Genomic DNA, 20,948 nt, shown 5'->3' on the forward strand with positions numbered 1-20,948 from the left:
TGTGGCTAGGCTATTTGCTTGTTTTGATGATGTGGCAGGAGGATTTTTAGTGCTGATGATGTGGCAGGAGGAGTTTATGGCTAGGCTATGCTGAGCTATTCTTATTGTGGATGCTCTAAAGGTAAGAGAGAGAGATAAGCATATAGAGTGAATGGGAGAGTGAGGCAAAATGTTCCCACTTAACACTCACACAACAAACACAACACTCATCGAACGATTGAACAGTGCGATCCATGTGGAGTGCTTACGTGGTGGCCATCGGTGCATTAGAGCATCTCCAATAGAAATAGTTCAGCCATGCCTAGCCATAGCCTAGCACAAACTCTCCTGCCACATCAGCAGCACTAAAAACTCCTTCTGCCACATTATCAAGACAAGCAACTGGACAAGCAATAGGCCAGCCATAGCCTAGCCACAATAAACAAAATTATAAAACAAATAATTAACAATCACACAAATACGGAATTAAATTTACGACACAGACACGGGAAAACTCAATAATAATATTGAAATTTAAAAAAAGTACATTAATTAAAAAAAAGTACATTAATTAAAAAAATTTACATTAATCTAAAAAAACTCCTCCGCCACACACGAGCACCGCCTCCGCCTCACTCCTCGCCGTCGCCGACGCCGTTGTCGCCGCTATCCGGGACCCCAAATCTGCGGCATCTGAGCCCGCGTCTGAGCCCCCCACCTGTGCCGCGGTGGGATTCAAATCGGCCTGCATACTCACGAGCATTGCGTGAAGAAAACTCTTCTCCTCAGGGTCAGTTGCCGCCCTCCATTCAGCTAAGATCTTGTACATCTGAGCTCGCATTTGCTGACGCACGAAGAAGAGGAGCTCGGCTGTCGACCCGCCAACAGGGGGGATGCCGACTGGACCTCCTGGGAGGCATGGCGAGCCCGTTGCTCCCGCATCTGACCAACCGGGCGAGTGCGGCGAGCAAACGCGGGAGGGGACGGGAACTCCTGTACATCCTCGGGGAGGTCGTGGGAACCGCCGCTGCTGCCGCCGTTGTAATCACCGGTATAGTTCAGGCGCTGCTTCTTTGGCCAGCCAGCATCGACACCTGCCCGAAACTTCTCGGAGTCTATCAGCACCTTATAGCAGTTCTAGTAGTTGAACTCCTTATAAAGGCCGGGCACGGGGAAGGCTTTCTCCGCTATACTCCTGCAGTCGTCCTTAGTTTGGCCACTGGTCTGCATGCGGAGGGCGTTGGTGTACAAGCCCGAAAATGGGAGACCCCAGCCCGATTCGGTCCCACCCCTTCCGGCAATCCTCCCCACTGCGTGGCCTCCCCTCCAGGCAAAATGCCCTGTAGGCTGCTGCTATTTTAGCCCACAAGTTGACGATCCTCTGATTGTTCGAGGCGAGGGGATCATCGCAAACACTCACCCACGCCTTGGACAGCGCGACGTTCTCCGCATCCGTCCACTTCCTCCATGCTGGGCTTTCGTCATCAGTGCGCGACGGCTCGCCGACGCCGACCCCTCTTGCCCATCCCCTTCTTCTTCTTTGGTGCGCCCCGACCCCGCCCTACTCCCCTCGTTTGAACGGGGGTGTCCGCATCCCCGAGATCTATCCCTCCTCTAAGGAGAAAGTATCACACCCAGTGAACTGCGTCTCCGATGGGGTCGATGTGTGCGAAGAAGCAGTCACAAAATAAAAACTGGGGCGATAGACGTTGTCCTCCCCCCCCGGCGTCCCTGCATCCCGGGTACCCCGGCATCATCTGCATCCGAGTGCCCACCAAGGCATCATCTGCATCCCGGGTTGCATCCCCGGTACCCCTGCCCGGCATGCCGCCCGCCCTGCATTGCCGGCCCCGGCATCCCTGCCATCCCGGCATACCACCCCCGGATGCCATCCCAGGCATCATCTGCTGCCAAGGGTACATGTTGTAGTACCTGGCCATCGGACCCCATCCACCTCCCACGGGTACCGTGGGAGTTTAAGACCCGCTCGTCCCTGGATTAGGCTTGTTGTTGTGCTCCATTTCGCGTTGTTGCTCTTGTACAAAAATTAAGATAGAGAGAATACTCGTTAAAATAAGTGGTGCAAATGAAAATGACGTGCAAATCGCGTATATATAGTGTTTCGAAAATTAAATAAAAAATCCGCTGGCCGATCGCTCGCCGATTGGGAACCTGCAATGGCGACCAGTCGATCGGCGAGTGCATCGGCCAGCGCTCGGGAATCGGCGTGCGCTCGTCATTTTTCTCGCCGATTTGGCGTTCGCCTGCTGCAATGGTTTGGCGAGCGGACCGGCGAGCGCCAGGAATCTGCTAGCCGATCCGCTCACTGTCATTGTGGATGCTCTTAGGGTATTAGGATCGAGCTGAAAGCATTTGAGCCACAACACACATCTGGGTCATTACTTAAAATACATAAGTTGAGCCCAATAGATAAGCCCACAAATATCCTACACGTATTACATTTTATCATGCAAATTTCTTCATGTGAATAAGTCATTATGATGTCAATAGAACTCTCATACAACTACCTTTTACTTATATATATAACATGTAAAAAATAATTAAAATTGAGAAATTTATGTAAAAATTAAAAATAATTTATGCTCCATATTATATGATATTTGAGAACTCTTTCTAAAATGAGACTATTAAATCCAATCTTGACGTTTGTATTATGCTCCATCTATCCCTAAAAATATGAACTTTTGAAACGGTATGGATTTTACTGCAAAATTGGTCCATAAAGAGATAGGAAGAAAAGTGTGTTTATGGAAAATGGGTCTTACCTTATTAGAGAGAGAAATTTCCTTAAATGAAAAGTTTCTATTTTTAGTGGATGGACCAAAAAGAAATGATTTTCTATTTTAATTGAACGGATGGAGTAAAGTGGATTATGTAAATTTATGCTATATACTCCCTCCATCCACAATTACAAGGTCAAGTTTGACTGGACTCGAGATTTAAGAAATGTATAATAGAAAGTGGATGGAAAGGTTATTGGAAGGTGAGTAGTTTTTTAGTGAAATGTGAATGAAATACAGTTACTGGAATGTAAGGTTCATTATTAAAAATTGTAAAAAAAATAAATGAGACATTTATTAGTGGACAAGGTCAAACGCATAAAAACACTGGTGTAGGGGCTATATTTTCCAAATACTAATTGAAAGTATATTTTTGAGTGATTTAGATTATTAATATGGACTTTTGTATAGTAATTTACACAAACTTTAGATAACTTTTAAAAATTTAGTAAAAAAATATTTGAAAAAATGAGTTGATTAGGGGCTTAAACCCTTTGTCTCCTCCCCGTTTAGTCAACGTCAGTGGATGAAAATTGGCAAAATGAGACCATTATTGATAAATGAGAATATATTAATGTCAAATACCGTATAATAATAGATATATAAAACAAAGAAACATATAATTGACAGTTAATTAAAATTAATTATTTTCTCTCTCCTAACATATCTTTAGATATATTTTTGAAAAATAAAACATCACCACAGTTGTCATAATAGTATATGCCACATACAATATCTATATACCTACTTAGTAACACATAATTATCATGGACATTGTGAAGCCACGGGAGTCAGACATTCTGAGTTCAGCTTTGCGAGTCTACTTCGACGACACCGGCAAACAATTCAAACATGTCGATGTTTGGAAGGTCGTCAAAGACGAGGAAAGGTGGGCCGGCGGTGTCCGGTCCAGCTCGGGCTCGACCTTGAAGCGCACGAAGCACACGACGGGTGGCCAATACTCGTCTAGTGAGGGCGGTTCGAGCAGCGCCGCACAAGAGTTTCCTCGCATGAGGTTTAGGGCACGGCAGACGATGTCGGGGGGTCATCCCGTGGGCGCCATCGGCCGCAAGGGAGAAATGCGGCGAAGGCGGCTAGAGGGAGGAGGGGCCGAGCCGAATCAAGCCAGGCGGGCTCGGGCTCGGGGGCACCCTCGAACTCCCTAATGTCCATGTACATGACCGCCACAATGGCGGACACTTCCCGCATAACGCCTCCCCAATACCAAGCATATCTTGCCGGAATTGAGTTTATAGCAAGACAACTTGGTATTCCGCCTTCAGGTGGCTTCAGTGCACCTCCACCGCCTTCGGGGGATGATTCGCCGGCGGAGTAGTTTTTTTTAATTTTCTATAAAATTATATTTTAAATTATGTAGTTTTTATTTTTTTAGTATTTTAATTATGTGTTTTTTTTTTTGAATTTTAAGTTGTATTTTTATTTTAAGTTGTAATTTTATTTTATTTAATGAAGTGTGTTTTTATTAATTGAATTTGTTAGAAATAAAAATAAAAAATGAAATTTAATGAATAGTAATCTAAGAGACGGTTAAGGGACATATAAGAGATGGAAGGTTGCAGGTTCCGTCCCTTAGTTAAGAGATGAATTAAAAAAGTACAGTGGGGCCCATGAATATTAATTTAAGAGACGGTTAAGGGACGGATAAGAGACAGCGTTGCAGATGACCAATATGCCAGAAATGTACTAACTGTCCCTCTAAATGAAATAACATGGGAAAAGATCATTGATAACCTTGTTTGAGAAAACATGAGTTAATATATCAAAATACTCATTGATGACCTTATGCTACTATATTAATTTTATTTACAAAATAATTTAAGTTAGGTTTGGACTTCCACATTTGAATACCTAGTGTTAATAAATTATAGACCTGTGCCAAAATTATTTATAATTAAATGTCATGACTAATCTTAACTCTGGTCGGTTTTATTTTTTTCAAAAGCTCAATTTGTAACAATGTACCTTAGTCCGCCTCTAGGTTGTTAAGTTTGGATGTATCCTATGATAAATTATCTCACTTTTACCCTTATGACTAATTTAATCCTAGATAAATTTAATTAGAATTTATCCCTTATTGAATATTATTATCATATTATTTAATAAACCGAACCTAACTTAAATGTCCAGCTATCTTTGCAATTTGCCTCAAAAGTCAGGTCATAAATTATAAATAAAACGATAAATGAAATAGGGATATAGAATACAAATCATAATATGATGTAGAATAAATGATAGATTCAAAATGCATGATATATCATTTTCTAATATATGGTCACCCTACCACTACATGTGGTTACTCTACTACTAATCTAACTCAACATCCAACAAGAATAGTTATTTAATAAGATCTTAACTTTAAAGAAAAAATCCAATTTAAAATATTAATTTACTAATTTCTAGTTAGTAGGATATAGGATGTGCATAAAATCAATGTTTTGTTTTTTTATTTTATTTTTGGTAGGTCCATACTATGTGTCCTAGTTTTCCATTATCATTCCTTATAATTGTCCTATTTCATTTTTACTATTTTTGTTAATGGACCTTACATTCAATTAATCTACTCATATTTTACTATTAAAATACTCTCTTCGTTCCATAGTAGTGGAGTCATTTTGTCATTTTGATATGTTTTATAGTAGTGGAATTATTTTCTTTTTTAGTAAAAGTCAATACATTTCTTTTCACTTATTTTACTCTCTCTTACTTTATTCTCTCGTCATTTCTCTACCTTTTTCTTTTTCTACTTTATTCTTCATTTACTTAACTCCCTATTATTATGAAATAGAGGAAGTAATATATAAAAAAGGACTCATGTACCATTAATTTTTTTTATATACTTTTAATTTTTTACATTTTTTTTAATTTTGTTTATATTTTTTAAAATGGCGTTGAATGAAAGTGAGAGTTGAGTATATTACTATATTACTAGACGGAGGGAGTATGAGCTAGGTGTGACGGTTGATGATACGTAAGGGAACCATTCATTTACTATCAAATTGGGCTACGCAAAAGCCAAAGCCTCATGTTAGAGGCCTCATATTTCAACGCACAGCCGCTCCTAAGAGCATCAGCAATGGCGCTGTCCGGCAGAATTTCGATCGGCGTGCCGGAATTCCGCGGCGGACGTCCGCCATTGTGCATGGTATGCACGGATACGGAATTCTGCTTAGGACACCGCAGTTCCGTGGCGTTATGCGAAATTCAGTCGCGACGGGCGTGCGGGCGTCCGCCATTGCGTTGACTCCCACGGACGTCCGCGCGGAATTCCAGTTTATTGCATTATTTGTTTTTTTAAATTTCTATATATACGGCTCGTTGAACTGCATTTCATTCGCACCACTTGTTTTAACAAGTTTCTTCTCTCTCTCAACATTTCTTTTATATATCCGGAATGGCTGGTAGTGTGTAGTGGTAGTGGTAGGGTAGTGGTGGGCATTATGAACACATGATGCGTCTGATTCATGCATGTGTGCGAGAATCAGCGGAGAGGGAGGAACAAGCGGCCATGGCGCCGACGGTACCTCGACCCATCCATCGTCGAACTATAATACCCCGGGACTACCTCGCTGTCCATGCTCGGTTGTATGAGGATTACTTTGCGCCGGAGCCACGGTTGGGGAGAACCTATTCCGGCGACGGTTTAGGATACATTGTCCGCTCTTTCTGCGTATCGTGGGCGCTTTGGAGCGTCGATACAGGTATTTCAGGGTGCGGGAGGATACGGCTGGTAAACCGGCCACACGCCGATTCAGAAGTGCACTGTCGCAATCAAGCAGTTGGCATACGAAGGCGCGGCCGACATGTTCGACGAGTACCTCCACATCGGCGAGACGACTGCCTGCGATTGCCTGAAGTATTTTTGTCAGGGCATTAGGGAGATATTCGGAGATAGGTATCTTCGGAGGCCTACCCCCGAAGATTGTCAGGCTCTGCTGGACATGCACGAGAATCAGCACGGGTTTCCGGGGATGTTAGGCAGCATAGATTGTATGCACTCGGAATGGAAGAACTGCCCCGCTGTCTGGAAATGGATGTACACTACTGGTTTCAAAGTCAAGAATCTCACGATGATCCTTGAAGCGGTAGCTGACTACCGGCTGTAGATTTGGCATGCCTATTTTGGAGTAGCCGGGTCTAACAACGACATCAACGTCCTCCAGTCGTCGCCCCTTTTAAACGAGCAGTGCATGGCCGTTGGTCCGATCGTCAACTTCGTCGCTAACGACAACCAGCATGATATATCATTTTCTAATATATGGTCACCGCAATGGCGGACGCCCGCACGCCCGTCGCGACTGAATTTCGCATAACGCCACGGAACTGCGGTGTCCTAAGCAGAATTCCGTATCCGTGCATACCATGCACAATGGCGGACGTCCGCCGCGGAATTCCGGCACGCCGATCGAAATTCTGCCGGGACAGGCGCCATTGCTGATGCTCTTAGGAGCGGCTGTGCGTTGAAATATGAGGCCTCTAACATGAGGCTTTGGCTTTTGCGTAGCCCAATTTGATAGTAAATGAATGGTTCCCTTACGTATCATCAACCGTCACACCTAGCTCATACTCCTCCGTCTAGTAATATAGTAATATACTCAACTCTCACTTTCATTCAACGCCAATTTTAAAAAATATAAACAAAATTAAAAAATGTAAAAAATTAAAAAAGTATATAAAAAATTAATGGTACATGAGTCCTTTTTTATATATTACTTCCTCTATTTCATAATAATAGGGAGTTAAGTAAATGAAGAATAAAGTAGAAAAAGAAAAAGGTAGAGAAATGACGAGAGAATAAAGTAAGAGAGAGTAAAATAAGTGAAAAGAAATGTGTTGACTTTTACTAAAAAAGAAAATAATTCCACTACTATAAAACATATCAAAATGACAAAATGACTCCACTACTATGGAACGAAGAGAGTATTTTAATAGTAAAATATGAGTAGATTAATTGAATGTAAGGTCCATTAACAAAAATAGTAAAAATGAAATAGGACAATTATAAGGAATGATAATGGAAAACTAGGACACATAGTATGGACCTACCAAAAATAAAATAAAAAAACAAAACATTGATTTTATGCACATCCTATATCCTACTAACTAGAAATTAGTAAATTAATATTTTAAATTGGATTTTTTCTTTAAAGTTAAGATCTTATTAAATAACTATTCTTGTTGGATGTTGAGTTAGATTAGTAGTAGAGTAACCACATGTAGTGGTAGGGTGACATGTATTAGAAAATGATATATCACGCGTCAACAAACGGAGGCGATGAGGAGTGAGACGGCAACTGACCCCGAGGAGAAGAGTTTTCTTCACGCAATGCTCGTGAGCATGCGAGCCGATTTGAATGTCGCCGTTGCACGGTTGGGGGCGACGGCGACGGAGGCGATGAGGAGTGAGACGGAGGCGGGGTTTTTTTTTAATTAATGTAGTTTTTTTTAAAAATTAATGTAATTTTTTTAATTAATGTAGTTTTTTAAAATTAATGTAATTTTTTTAATTAATGTACATTTTTAATTTTAATAATATAATTGAATTTCCCGTATCTGTGTCGTAAATTTAATTTCGTATTTTGTGTGATTGTTAATTATTTGTTTTATATAATTTTGAGTGGTGTGGCTAGGCTATTTGCTTGTTTTGATGATGTGGCAGGAGGATTTTTAGTGCTGATGATGTGGCAGGAGGAGTTTATGGCTAGGCTATGGCTGAGCTATTCTTATTGTGGATGCTCTAAAGGTAAGAGAGAGATAGAAGCATATAGAGTGAATGGGAGAGTGAGGCAAAATGTTCCCACTTAACACTCACACAACAAACACAACACTCATCGAACGATTGAACAGTGCGATCCATGTGGAGTGCTTACGTGGTGGCCATCGGTGCATTAGAGCATCTCCAATAGAAATAGTCCAGCCATAGCCCAGCCATAGCCTAGCCACAAACTCCTCCTGCCACATCAGCAGCACTAAAAACTCCTTCTGCCACATTATCAAGACAAGCAACTGGACAAGCAATAGGCCAGCCATAGCCTAGCCACAATAAACAAAATTATAAAAACAAATAATTAACAATCACACAAAATACGGAATTAAATTTACGACACAGACACGGGAAAACTCAATAATAATATTGAAATTAAAAAAAGTACATTAATTAAAAAAAAGTACATTAATTAAAAAAATTTACATTAATCTAAAAAAAACTCCTCCGCCACACACGAGCACCCCGCCTCCGCCTCACTCCTCGCCGTCGCCGACGCCGTTGTCGCCGCTATCCGGGACCCCCAAATCTGCGACATCTGAGCCCGCGTCTGAGCCCCCCACCTGTGCCGCGGTGGGATTCAAATCGGCCTGCATACTCACGAGCATTGCGTGAAGAAAACTCTTCTCCTCAGGGTCAGTTGCCGCCCTCCATTCAGCTAAGATCTTGTACATCTGAGCTCGCATTTGCTGACGCACGAAGAAGAGGAGCTCGGCTGTCGACCCGCCAACAGGGGGGATGCCGACTGGACCTCCTGGGAGGCATGGCGAGCCCGTTGCTCCCGCATCTGACCAACCGGGCGAGTGCGGCGAGCAAACGCGGGAGGGGACGGGAACTCCTGTACATCCTCGGGGAGGTCGTGGGAACCGCCGCTGCTGCCGCCGTTGTAATCACCGGTATAGTTCAGGCGCTGCTTCTTTGGCCAGCCAGCATCGACACCTGCCCGAAACTTCTCGGAGTCTATCAGCACCTTATAGCAGTTCTAGTAGTTGAACTCCTTATAAAGGCCGGGCACGGGGAAGGCTTTCTCCGCTATACTCCTGCAGTCGTCCTTAGTTTGGCCACTGGTCTGCATGCGGAGGGCGTTGGTGTACAAGCCCGAAAATCGGGAGACCCCAGCCCCGATTCGGTCCCACCCCTTCCGGCAATCCTCCCCACTGCGTGGCCTCCCCTCCAGGCAAAATGCCCTGTAGGCTGCTGCTATTTTAGCCCACAAGTTGACGATCCTCTGATTGTTCGAGGCGAGGGGATCATCGCAAACACTCACCCACGCCTTGGACAGCGCGACGTTCTCCGCATCCGTCCACTTCCTCCATGCTGGGCTTTCGTCATCAGATGGCTGCGCCGACTCGCCGACCACCCTCTTGCCCATCCCCTTCTTCTTCTTTGGTGCGCCCCGACCCCGCCCTACTCCCCTCGTTTGAACGGGGGTGTCCGCATCCCCGAGATCTATCCCCAACTCCTCTAAGGAGAAAGTATCACACCCAGTGAACTGCGTCTCCGATGGGGTCGATGTGTGCGAAGAAGCAGTCACAAAATCAAAACTGGGGCGATAGACGTTGTCCTCCCCCCCCCGGCGTCCCCTGCATCCCCGGGTACCCCGGCATCATCTGCATCCCGAGTGCCCACCAAGGCATCATCTGCATCCCGGGTTGCATCCCCGGTACCCCCTGCCCGCCCGGCATCGCCGGCCCGCCCTGCATTGCCGGCCCCCCGGCATCCCCTGCCATCCCGGCATACCACCCCCGGATGCCATCCCAGGCATCATCTGCTGCCAAGGGTACATGTTGTAGTACCTGGCCATCGGACCCCATCCACCTCCCACGGGTACCGTGGGAGTTTAAGACCCGCTCGTCCCTGGATTAGGCTTGTTGTTGTGCTCCATTTCGCGTTGTTGCTCTTGTACAAAAATTAAGATAGAGAGAATACTCGTTAAAATAAGTGGTGCAAATGAAAATGACGTGCAAATCGCGTATATATAGTGTTTCGAAAATTAAATAAAAAAAATCCGCTGGCCGATCGCTCGCCGATTGGGAACCTGCAATGGCGACCAGTCGATCGGCGAGTGCATCGGCCAGCGCTCGGGAATCGGCGTGCGCTCGTCATTTTTCTCGCCGATTTGGCGTTCGCCTGCTGCAATGGTTTGGCGAGCGGACCGGCGAGCGCCAGGAATCTGCTAGCCGATCCGCTCACTGTCATTGTGGATGCTCTTAGGGTATTAGGATCGAGCTGAAAGCATTTGAGCCACAACACACATCTGGGTCATTACTTAAAATACATAAGTTGAGCCCAATAGATAAGCCCACAAATATCCTACACGTATTACATTTTATCATGCAAATTTCTTCATGTGAATAAGTCATTATGATGTCAATAGAACTCTCATACAACTACCTTTTACTTATATATATAACATGTAAAAAATAATTTAAATTGAGAAATTTATGTAAAAATTAAAAATAATTTATGCTCCATATTATATGATATTTGAGAACTCTTTCTAAAATGAGACTATTAAATCCAATCTTGACGTTTGTATTATGCTCCATCTATCCCCTAAAAATATGAACTTTTGAAACGGTATGGATTTTACTGCAAAATTGGTCCATAAAGAGATAGGAAGAAAAGTGTGTTTATGGAAAATGGGTCTTACCTTATTAGAGAGAGAAATTTCCTTAAATGAAAAGTTTCTATTTTTAGTGGATGGACCAAAAAGAAATGATTTTCTATTTTAATTGAACGGATGGAGTAAAGTGGATTATGTAAATTTATGCTATATACTCCCTCCATCCACAATTACAAGGTCAAGTTTGACTGGACTCGAGATTTAAGAAATGTATAATAGAAAGTGGATGGAAAAGGTTATTGGAAGGTGAGTAGTTTTTTAGTGAAATGTGAATGAAATACAGTTACTGGAATGTAAGGTTCATTATTAAAAATTGTAAAAAAAATAAATGAGACATTTATTAGTGGACAAGGTCAAACGCATAAAAACACTGGTGTAGGGGCTATATTTTCCAAATACTAATTGAAAGTATATTTTTGAGTGATTTAGATTATTAATATGGACTTTTGTATAGTAATTTACACAAACTTTAGATAACTTTTAAAAATTTAGTAAAAAAATATTTGAAAAAATGAGTTGATTAGGGGCTTAAACCCTTTGTCTCCTCCCCGTTTAGTCAACGTCAGTGGATGAAAATTGGCAAAATGAGACCATTATTGATAAATGAGAATATATTAATGTCAAATACCGTATAATAATAGATATATAAAACAAAGAAACATATAATTGACAGTTAATTAAAATTAATTATTTTCTCTCTCCTAACATATCTTTAGATATATTTTTTGAAAAATAAAACATCACCACAGTTGTCATAATAGTATATGCCACATACAATATCTATATACCTACTTAGTAACACATAATTATCATGGACATTGTGAAGCCACGGGAGTCAGACATTCTGAGTTCAGCTTTGCGAGTCTACTTCGACGACACCGGCAAACAATTCAAACATGTCGATGTTTGGAAGGTCGTCAAAGACGAGGAAAGGTGGGCCGGCGGTGTCCGGTCCAGCTCGGGCTCGACCTTGAAGCGCACGAAGCACACGACGGGTGGCCAATACTCGTCTAGTGAGGGCGGTTCGAGCAGCGCCGCACAAGAGTTTCCTCGCATGAGGTTTAGGGCACGGCAGACGATGTCGGGGGGTCATCCCGTGGGCGCCATCGGCCGCAAGGGAGAAATGCGGCGAAGGCGGCTAGAGGGAGGAGGGGCCGAGCCGAATCAAGCCAGGCGGGCTCGGGCTCGGGGGCACCCTCGAACTCCCTAATGTCCATGTACATGACCGCCACAATGGCGGACACTTCCCGCATAACGCCTCCCCAATACCAAGCATATCTTGCCGGAATTGAGTTTATAGCAAGACAACTTGGTATTCCGCCTTCAGGTGGCTTCAGTGCACCTCCACCGCCTTCGGGGGATGATTCGCCGGCGGAGTAGTTTTTTTTAATTTTCTATAAAATTATATTTTAAATTATGTAGTTTTTATTTTTTTAGTATTTTAATTATGTGTTTTTTTTTTTGAATTTTAAGTTGTATTTTTATTTTAAGTTGTAATTTTATTTTATTTAATGAAGTGTGTTTTTATTAATTGAATTTGGTTAGAAATAAAAATAAAAAATGAAATTTAATGAATAGTAATTTAAGAGACGGTTAAGGGACGGATAAGAGATGGAAGGTTGCAGGTTCCGTCCCTTAGTTAAGAGATGGAGTAAAAAAGTACAGTGGAGCCCATGAATAGTAATTTAAGGGACGGTTAAGTGACGGATAAGAGACAGCGTTGAAGATGACCAATATGCCAGAAATGTACTAACTGTCCCTCTAAATGAAATAACATGGGAAAAGATCATTGATAACCTTGTTTGAGAAAACATGAGTTAATATATCAAAATACTCATTGATGACCTTATGCTACTATATTAATTTTATTTACAAAATAATTTAAGTTAGGTTTGGACTTCCACATTTGAATACCTAGTGTTAATAAATTATAGACCTGTGCCAAAATTATTTATAATTAAATGTCATGACTAATCTTAACTCTGGTCGGTTTTATTTTTTTCAAAAGCTCAATTTGTAACAATGTACCTTAGTCCGCCTCTAGGTTGTTAAGTTTGGATGTATCCTATGATAAATTATCTCACTTTTACCCTTATGACTAATTTAATCCTAGATAAATTTAATTAGAATTTATCCCTTATTGAATATTATTATCATATTATTTAATAAACCGAACCTAACTTAAATGTCCAGCTATCTTTGCAATTTGCCTCAAAAGTCAGGTCATAAATTATAAATAAAACCGATAAATGAAATAGGGATATAGAATACAAATCATAATATGATGTAGAATAAATGATAGATTCAAAATGCATGATATATCATTTTCTAATATATGGTCACCCTACCACTACATGTGGTTACTCTACTACTAATCTAACTCAACATCCAACAAGAATAGTTATTTAATAAGATCTTAACTTTAAAGAAAAAATCCAATTTAAAATATTAATTTACTAATTTCTAGTTAGTAGGATATAGGATGTGCATAAAATCAATGTTTTGTTTTTTTATTTTATTTTTGGTAGGTCCATACTATGTGTCCTAGTTTTCCATTATCATTCCTTATAATTGTCCTATTTCATTTTTACTATTTTTGTTAATGGACCTTACATTCAATTAATCTACTCATATTTTACTATTAAAATACTCTCTTCGTTCCATAGTAGTGGAGTCATTTTGTCATTTTGATATGTTTTATAGTAGTGGAATTATTTTCTTTTTTTAGTAAAAGTCAACACATTTCTTTTCACTTATTTTACTCTCTCTTACTTTATTCTCTCGTCATTTCTCTACCTTTTTCTTTTTCTACTTTATTCTTCATTTACTTAACTCCCTATTATTATGAAATAGAGGAAGTAATATATAAAAAAAGGACTCATGTACCATTAATTTTTTTATATACTTTTTAATTTTTTACATTTTTTTAATTTTGTTTATATTTTTTAAAATTGGCGTTGAATGAAAGTGAGAGTTGAGTATATTACTATATTACTAGACGGAGGGAGTATGAGCTAGGTGTGACGGTTGATGATACGTAAGGGAACCATTCATTTACTATCAAATTGGGCTACGCAAAAGCCAAAGCCTCATGTTAGAGGCCTCATATTTCAACGCACAGCCGCTCCTAAGAGCATCAGCAATGGCGCCTGTCCCGGCAGAATTTCGATCGGCGTGCCGGAATTCCGCGGCGGACGTCCGCCATTGTGCATGGTATGCACGGATACGGAATTCTGCTTAGGACACCGCAGTTCCGTGGCGTTATGCGAAATTCAGTCGCGACGGGCGTGCGGGCGTCCGCCATTGCGTTGACTCCCACGGACGTCCGCGCGGAATTCCAGTTTATTGCATTATTTGTTTTTTTAAAATTTCTATATATACGGCTCGTTGAACTGCATTTCATTCGCACCACTTGTTTTAACAAGTTTCTCTCTCTCTCTCAACATTTCTTTTATATATCCGGAATGGCTGGTAGTGGTAGTGGTAGTGGTAGTGGTAGTGGTGGGCATTATGAACACATGATGCGTCTGATTCATGCACGTGTGCGAGAATCAGCGGAGAGGGAGGAACAAGCGGCCATGGCGCCGACGGTACCTCGACCCATCCATCGTCGAACTATAATACCCCGGGACTACCTCGCTGTCCATGCTCGGTTGTATGAGGATTACTTTGCGCCGGAGCCACGGTTTGGGGAGAACCTATTCCGGCGACGGTTTAGGATACATTGTCCGCTCTTTCTGCGTATCGTGGGCGCTTTGGAGCGTCGATACAGGTATTTCAGGGTGCGGGAGGATACGGCTGGTAAACCCGGCCACACGCCGATTCAGAAGTGCACTGTCGCAATCAAGCAGTTGGCATACGAAGGCGCGGCCGACATGTTCGACGAGTACCTCCACATCGGCGAGACGACTGCCTGCGATTGCCTGAAGTATTTTTGTCAGGGCATTAGGGAGATATTCGGAGATAGGTATCTTCGGAGGCCTACCCCCGAAGATTGTCAGGCTCTGCTGGACATGCACGAGAATCAGCACGGGTTTCCGGGGATGTTAGGCAGCATAGATTGTATGCACTCGGAATGGAAGAACTGCCCCGCTGTCTGGAAATGGATGTACACTACTGGTTTCAAAGTCAAGAATCTCACGATGATCCTTGAAGCGGTAGCTGACTACCGGCTGTAGATTTGGCATGCCTATTTTGGAGTAGCCGGGTCTAACAACGACATCAACGTCCTCCAGTCGTCGCCCCTTTTCAACGAGCAGTGCATGGCCGTTGGTCCGATCGTCAACTTCGTCGCTAACGACAACCAGCACAATATGGGCTATTATTTGGCGGATGGGATATACCTTATGTGGCTCGTCTTTGTGAAGACGATCAAATGCCCAACAGATGAAAAGAAGATATATTTTGCGGGTCGCCAGGAGGCAACGCGCAAAGATGTGGAGCGGGCATTTGGTGTGCTCCAGGCTCGATGGGCGGCAGCGAAGGGTCCAACACGACTGTGGTATGTTGACAGCATCGCCGACATCATGTACGCATGTATTATCATGCACAACATGATTGTCGAAGATGAAGGTCCAGCACTGACTGATTGGACCAATGATGATCCTGGTGCTGCGGGTCCAAGCCACGGCATGGCCACTAGAAATGTACGCATGGGGATACCCCATGACGATGTCGATCGAGTTCGTGCATTTGCCAACATGCGCCGAAGACAAGCCCATGTTCGGCTCCAGAACGATATTATTGAAGAAGTATGGCAGCGGATGGGTCGTCGTTGATGTAGTTTTTAATTATTGAAATGTTTTTTTTTTATTTGGTGAAATGTACTTTTCTTTTTTTTATTTAATGGAATTGTTTTTCCCTATTTGTGTCGAAATTTTAATTTCGGAAATTGTTTAATTTGTGAATTTGTGGTTTTTTTAACTGTGGGAAGTCCTTGGGGATGTCCGCCACTGTGCAGTGGGAAGTCCTTATAACGTGTCAGTGCAGTGAGAAGTCCGTATGACGTGGCAGGAGGTATTTTTGGGAATTCCGCGGGGAATTATGTTGGGAATTCCGCGTTCCAAGTACTATTGATATTGACAAAAATCAGAGTAAAATTTTTTGAGATTATATCCATATTTCGTAACCACCCTATTTTATCCTTACTCTAAAGTGCTTCACGTGAACCTTACCTCTGCCTTTTCCCGTGAAATATGATTATTATTACTCTCATAGATGGCATGCATCTTTCTTTCTTTTTTCGGAGACGGAGAAAGTACGTGAATAAGTTAAGAATGGATTCGACATTTGTTGAAAAAAACAAATTAAATATCATAATCTATATTTTCTTATGTGGATTGTGGGTAAGTACGGACAATAATTTTTGTTTTTTGTTGTTGGTATTCTTAATAATGACATTCAAGTACATATTCATCAATACTCATCACTAATTTTTCATATTAATAAGTACCAAATTTTAATTTTTAGTGTGGACAAGTTGTGCTCACATTAATTATGGCAACTCAACCCCATAATGCTACATATCTAGACTCTATTGCTAATACAAAATATTTCATCTTACCAATTTAATTACATCGTTCTAGATTTATGTGCCTATAATGGCAGAAAAAGAAACCAAAAGCTACTAAAAAGAGAGAAAAAAACACAGCATAAGATTAAGAAAGGTTATACTAAAAAAATCCAAGTGTATTAATGACATAAAAAGCCTAATTAGAGCAACATCTGAGTCGAATTTCCGATAAAAAGGACATATGGGTTTGATACATCAACATATCAGACAGTTGAAATTGTGATTCACTACTAATACAAGAAAGCAATTAATTGCAGTGCAGGATATTTGTTTGAGACGTCCATTAGCATTAACACAAGAAAGCAATATATTGGTAGTAAAAGAAAAAGGAGAGGAGATATTGGTAGTAAAATCAAGAAGTTTGGTCAAATTTCAGTCTGTCCCATTAACTTTAAAATTGAAATATTAAATTACAAAGTTTCAAATTTTCTCAATTTTCTCATTCATGCACAAATCAACATATATTTATGATGTTAAAAACGACAATATTTCAATAAAATAAGCAGAAAAATAAGAAAATAAAGGAATATAGAAGGGAAAAAATAATTATTTTCATGAAACACGTCAGTTTGAATATCATTTAAAGATGACATTATGTGCATTGATGGGACTATTGATAAAAAATGAAAGTTTGTGATTTAGTATTTCAATTTCAAAGTTTATGGGACAGACCAAAATTTGACAAAACTTCATTACTTAATACTTCTTCCGTTTCATAAGAATATGTACTCTTTCATTTTTAGTCTGTCCTACAAGAATATGCAAATTCTAATTTTAGAAACTCTTTTATGTCTAATACGTTGTAATCTATTCCCAACTACCAACACCTTAATTACTTTTTTGTTTTTTTAACCTTTTGTTTTTTAGGTTGGAAGTTGGAACTTGAAAGCGGTTCCACGTCTCTCACACCACCACCACCACCCACTCCTCCTCTCAACAATTTACAGCAACCCGTGACCAAATAAACTTCATATTCAAGATTTAATTTTTTACAATTTTTGTAGAAGAAATTTACTAGTTGGTCATCTGCGGTGGAAGAAATTCAGAGAATGAGTTGGGAAAAACAAGGAATCATCAACTTTTGTCATCGCCCATCTCTTTATTCTGAATTAGAGTGGGAAAAGAGTGTGTTTGTGGTAGAATAATTTCCTAAAGCCTGTCCTGTGCACACGTGAACAAAGCCTAAATAATTTACATGCATGCATCTGTTCCAAATCACACACACACACACTTTGTGTGCATCTGCGCTTAATTCTTTTATTACAGTGGTATAGATAAGCATAGAGAGTCGTCTCTCTCTACTTGCCAAGCTTTGTTTTTTTCAGTTATTTTGTTTCGATTCAAATCCAATCATGCATATAAACACGACAACAACGAACCGTCCCCACTAACTCTAACTCCTCTTTCACCCTTGCATGCTTTCACTCCAGCTCTAGTGTGTATACTAATTTAGCAACCCAAGTTAATCCACCAATGCCGATCAAATCTATTCCGCCAATCGGAATCCTCCTTCTTCTTCTGGCCGTAGCTGCGGCTACGGCGGAGAACAACAAGGGGACCTACATTGTTCACATGGCAAAGTCGGAGATGCCGGGGGAGTTCGTGGACCACACGCGCTGGTACGACGCGTCGCTGAAATCGGTGTCCGGCGAGGCGGAGATGCTCTACGCCTACACCAACGTCGTCCACGGATTCTCCACCCGCCTCACCCCCGCCGAGGCCCGCTCCATGGAAGCCCGACCCGGTATCCTCTCGGTCCTACCCGAATCCATATACGAGCTCCACACGACCCGTTCCCCTTCCTTCCTCGGCCTCGACCAAAATGCCGCGATGTTCCCCGAATCCGACTCCGCCAGTGACGTCATCGTCGGAGTCCTCGACACCGGCGTCTGGCCGGAGAGTCCGAGCTTCGACGACACCGGTTTCTCCGCCGTGCCGAGTTCGTGGAGAGGCGAGTGCGAGATCGGGACAAATTTCACCAAATCGAACTGCAATAGGAAATTGATCGGAGCGAGGTACTTCGCGAGAGGATACGAAGCCACGCTCGGCCCGATCGACGAGACGAAGGAGTCGAGATCGCCGCGCGACGACGACGGCCACGGCACGCACACTTCCACCACCGCCGCCGGATCTGTCGTCTCCGGCGCCAGCTTGTTCGGATACGCCGCCGGCACGGCCCGCGGGATGGCGCCGCGAGCGAGGATCGCCGCTTACAAGGTCTGCTGGATCGGCGGCTGCTTCAGCTCTGATATTCTCGCCGCCTTGGATAAAGCAATCGACGATAACGTGAATGTGCTATCGCTCTCTCTCGGCGGCGGAATGTCCGATTTCTTCAGAGACAGCGTCGCAATCGGAGCTTTCGCCGCCATGGAGAAGGGGATCCTCGTGTCCTGCTCCGCCGGAAACGCCGGTCCTACCTCCTACAGCCTCTCCAACGTCGCGCCGTGGATTACAACCGTCGGCGCAGGGACGCTCGACCGCGATTTCCCGGCGTTCGTCAGCCTCGGAAACGGGAAGAACTTCTCAGGCGTGTCTCTGTTCAAAGGCGGCGCATTGCCGGCGAAATTGCTCCCCTTCGTTTACGCCGGAAAAGTGCGCGGGAAAATCGTGCTGTGCGACCGCGGCGTGAATCCTAGGGTTCAGAAGGGGTCCGTGGTGAAGGAAGCCGGCGGTCTCGGCATGGTTTTAGCCAACACCGCCGCGAACGGCGACGAATTAGTGGCGGACGCGCACTTACTCCCCGCCACCACCGTCGGCGAAACCACCGCGAAACAAATCAAGGACTATTTATTCTCAGATTCCAATCCAACGGCAACGGTTCTCTTCGAGGGGACGAAAGTCGGAATCGAGCCGTCTCCAGTAGTGGCGGCTTTCAGCTCGCGCGGGCCGAACTCGATCACGCCGCAGATCCTGAAGCCGGACCTGATCGCGCCAGGTGTCAACATCCTAGCGGGGTGGTCAGGAGCGGTGGGCCCCACCGGCCTAGCCGAGGACGCGCGGCGCGTCGGATTCAACATCATCTCGGGCACGTCGATGTCGTGCCCCCACGTCAGCGGCTTGGCGGCTCTCCTCAAGGCGGCTCACCCGGACTGGAGCCCCGCCGCGATCAGGTCCGCGCTGATGACGACGGCTTACACGGCTTACAAAAACGGGAAAGTGATCCAAGACGTCTCGACGGGGAAACCGTCGACGGCGTTCGACCACGGGGCTGGACACGTGGACCCCGTATCGGCCCTTAATCCGGGGCTGGTCTACGATTTGGAAACTGAGGATTACTTGAATTTCCTATGCGCACTGAACTACACCGCCAGCCAGATCAACAGCCTCGCGAGGAGGAACTTCAGCTGCGTGGCGGGTAAATCGTATAGTGTGAATGACCTAAATTACCCCTCCTTCGCAGTGAGCGTCGAGGCACGTGGCGGTGTGGTCAAGCACACGAGAACGTTGACCAATGTGGGCCCGCCTGGGACGTACAAGGTCTCCGTGGCGTCAGATGATTCGGTGAAGATCGCGGTGGAGCCGCAGAGTTTGACTTTCGGTCAAAGCAATGAGAAGAAATCGTATTCGGTGACGTTCACGGCGGGGGCGATGCCGGCGAATGCAAACGGCTTTGGCCGGATTGAGTGGTCGGACGGGAAGCGTGTGGTGGGGAGTCCGGTGGCGGTCAGTTGGGTTTAGATGGGAAAAAGATTGCTCGCACAAAGAGTGTGGGTTTTGTTTGCTTAATCAAATTAAATTACATTATCTATAGTATCAGTGTCTTGGTGTTTAAATTGTTGTTTGTTTTAAATTAAAGTTTGTTTTAGTATGATGCAAAGGGACATGGGAAATTGAAAATATTGGGAAGATCAAGATTAAGGTGTTTGATTTCTTGATAAGTGTACAGTTCTTGGATGTCACACACATGCCTTCATGTAACATGTTACTACTATATTATAATCTGAAATGGATAACCTATTTCTTCCATTTAGCTTTATGAGTTTTTTTCTATCTTTTCTTTCTATAGGAATTGAGGAATCATTCAAAACAAAAAGATTGGTGATGACATTTCAAATTTTGGAGGTCTAATTGAGGAATCCGGAATAGTGAATTTATAAATCGGATATGAATAATAGGAGGTGACAAAAAATTGTCGGGAAATGTGGGGCAATGTTGAATGTGTGCTATGGTCATTTGCAAATGGTGTCT

General features: G+C 43.1%; 1 protein-coding gene across 1 annotated transcript; it reads left to right on the forward strand.

Moving 5' to 3' along the window:
- Nucleotides 1–17,811: 17,811 nt before the first annotated feature.
- LOC121791888 (subtilisin-like protease SBT1.7) lies at nucleotides 17,812–20,739 on the forward strand. Its single transcript, XM_042189701.1, has one exon. It carries the CDS (start codon nucleotides 18,234–18,236, stop codon nucleotides 20,436–20,438), a length of 2,205 nt encoding a protein of 734 aa, XP_042045635.1. The 5' UTR covers nucleotides 17,812–18,233; the 3' UTR covers nucleotides 20,439–20,739.
- The last annotated feature ends 209 nt before the right edge of the window (nucleotides 20,740–20,948 follow it).

Source organism: Salvia splendens, unplaced genomic scaffold (genome assembly GCF_004379255.2).
Source record: "Salvia splendens isolate huo1 unplaced genomic scaffold, SspV2 ctg954, whole genome shotgun sequence".
Taxonomy (NCBI): Eukaryota; Viridiplantae; Streptophyta; class Magnoliopsida; order Lamiales; family Lamiaceae; genus Salvia; species Salvia splendens.

Excerpts from the sequence above, each read along its gene's own strand:
- LOC121791888 (XM_042189701.1), top strand. The coding sequence starts at position 18,234 with ATGCCGATCAAATCTATTCCGCCAATCGGAATCCTCCTTCTTCTTCTG.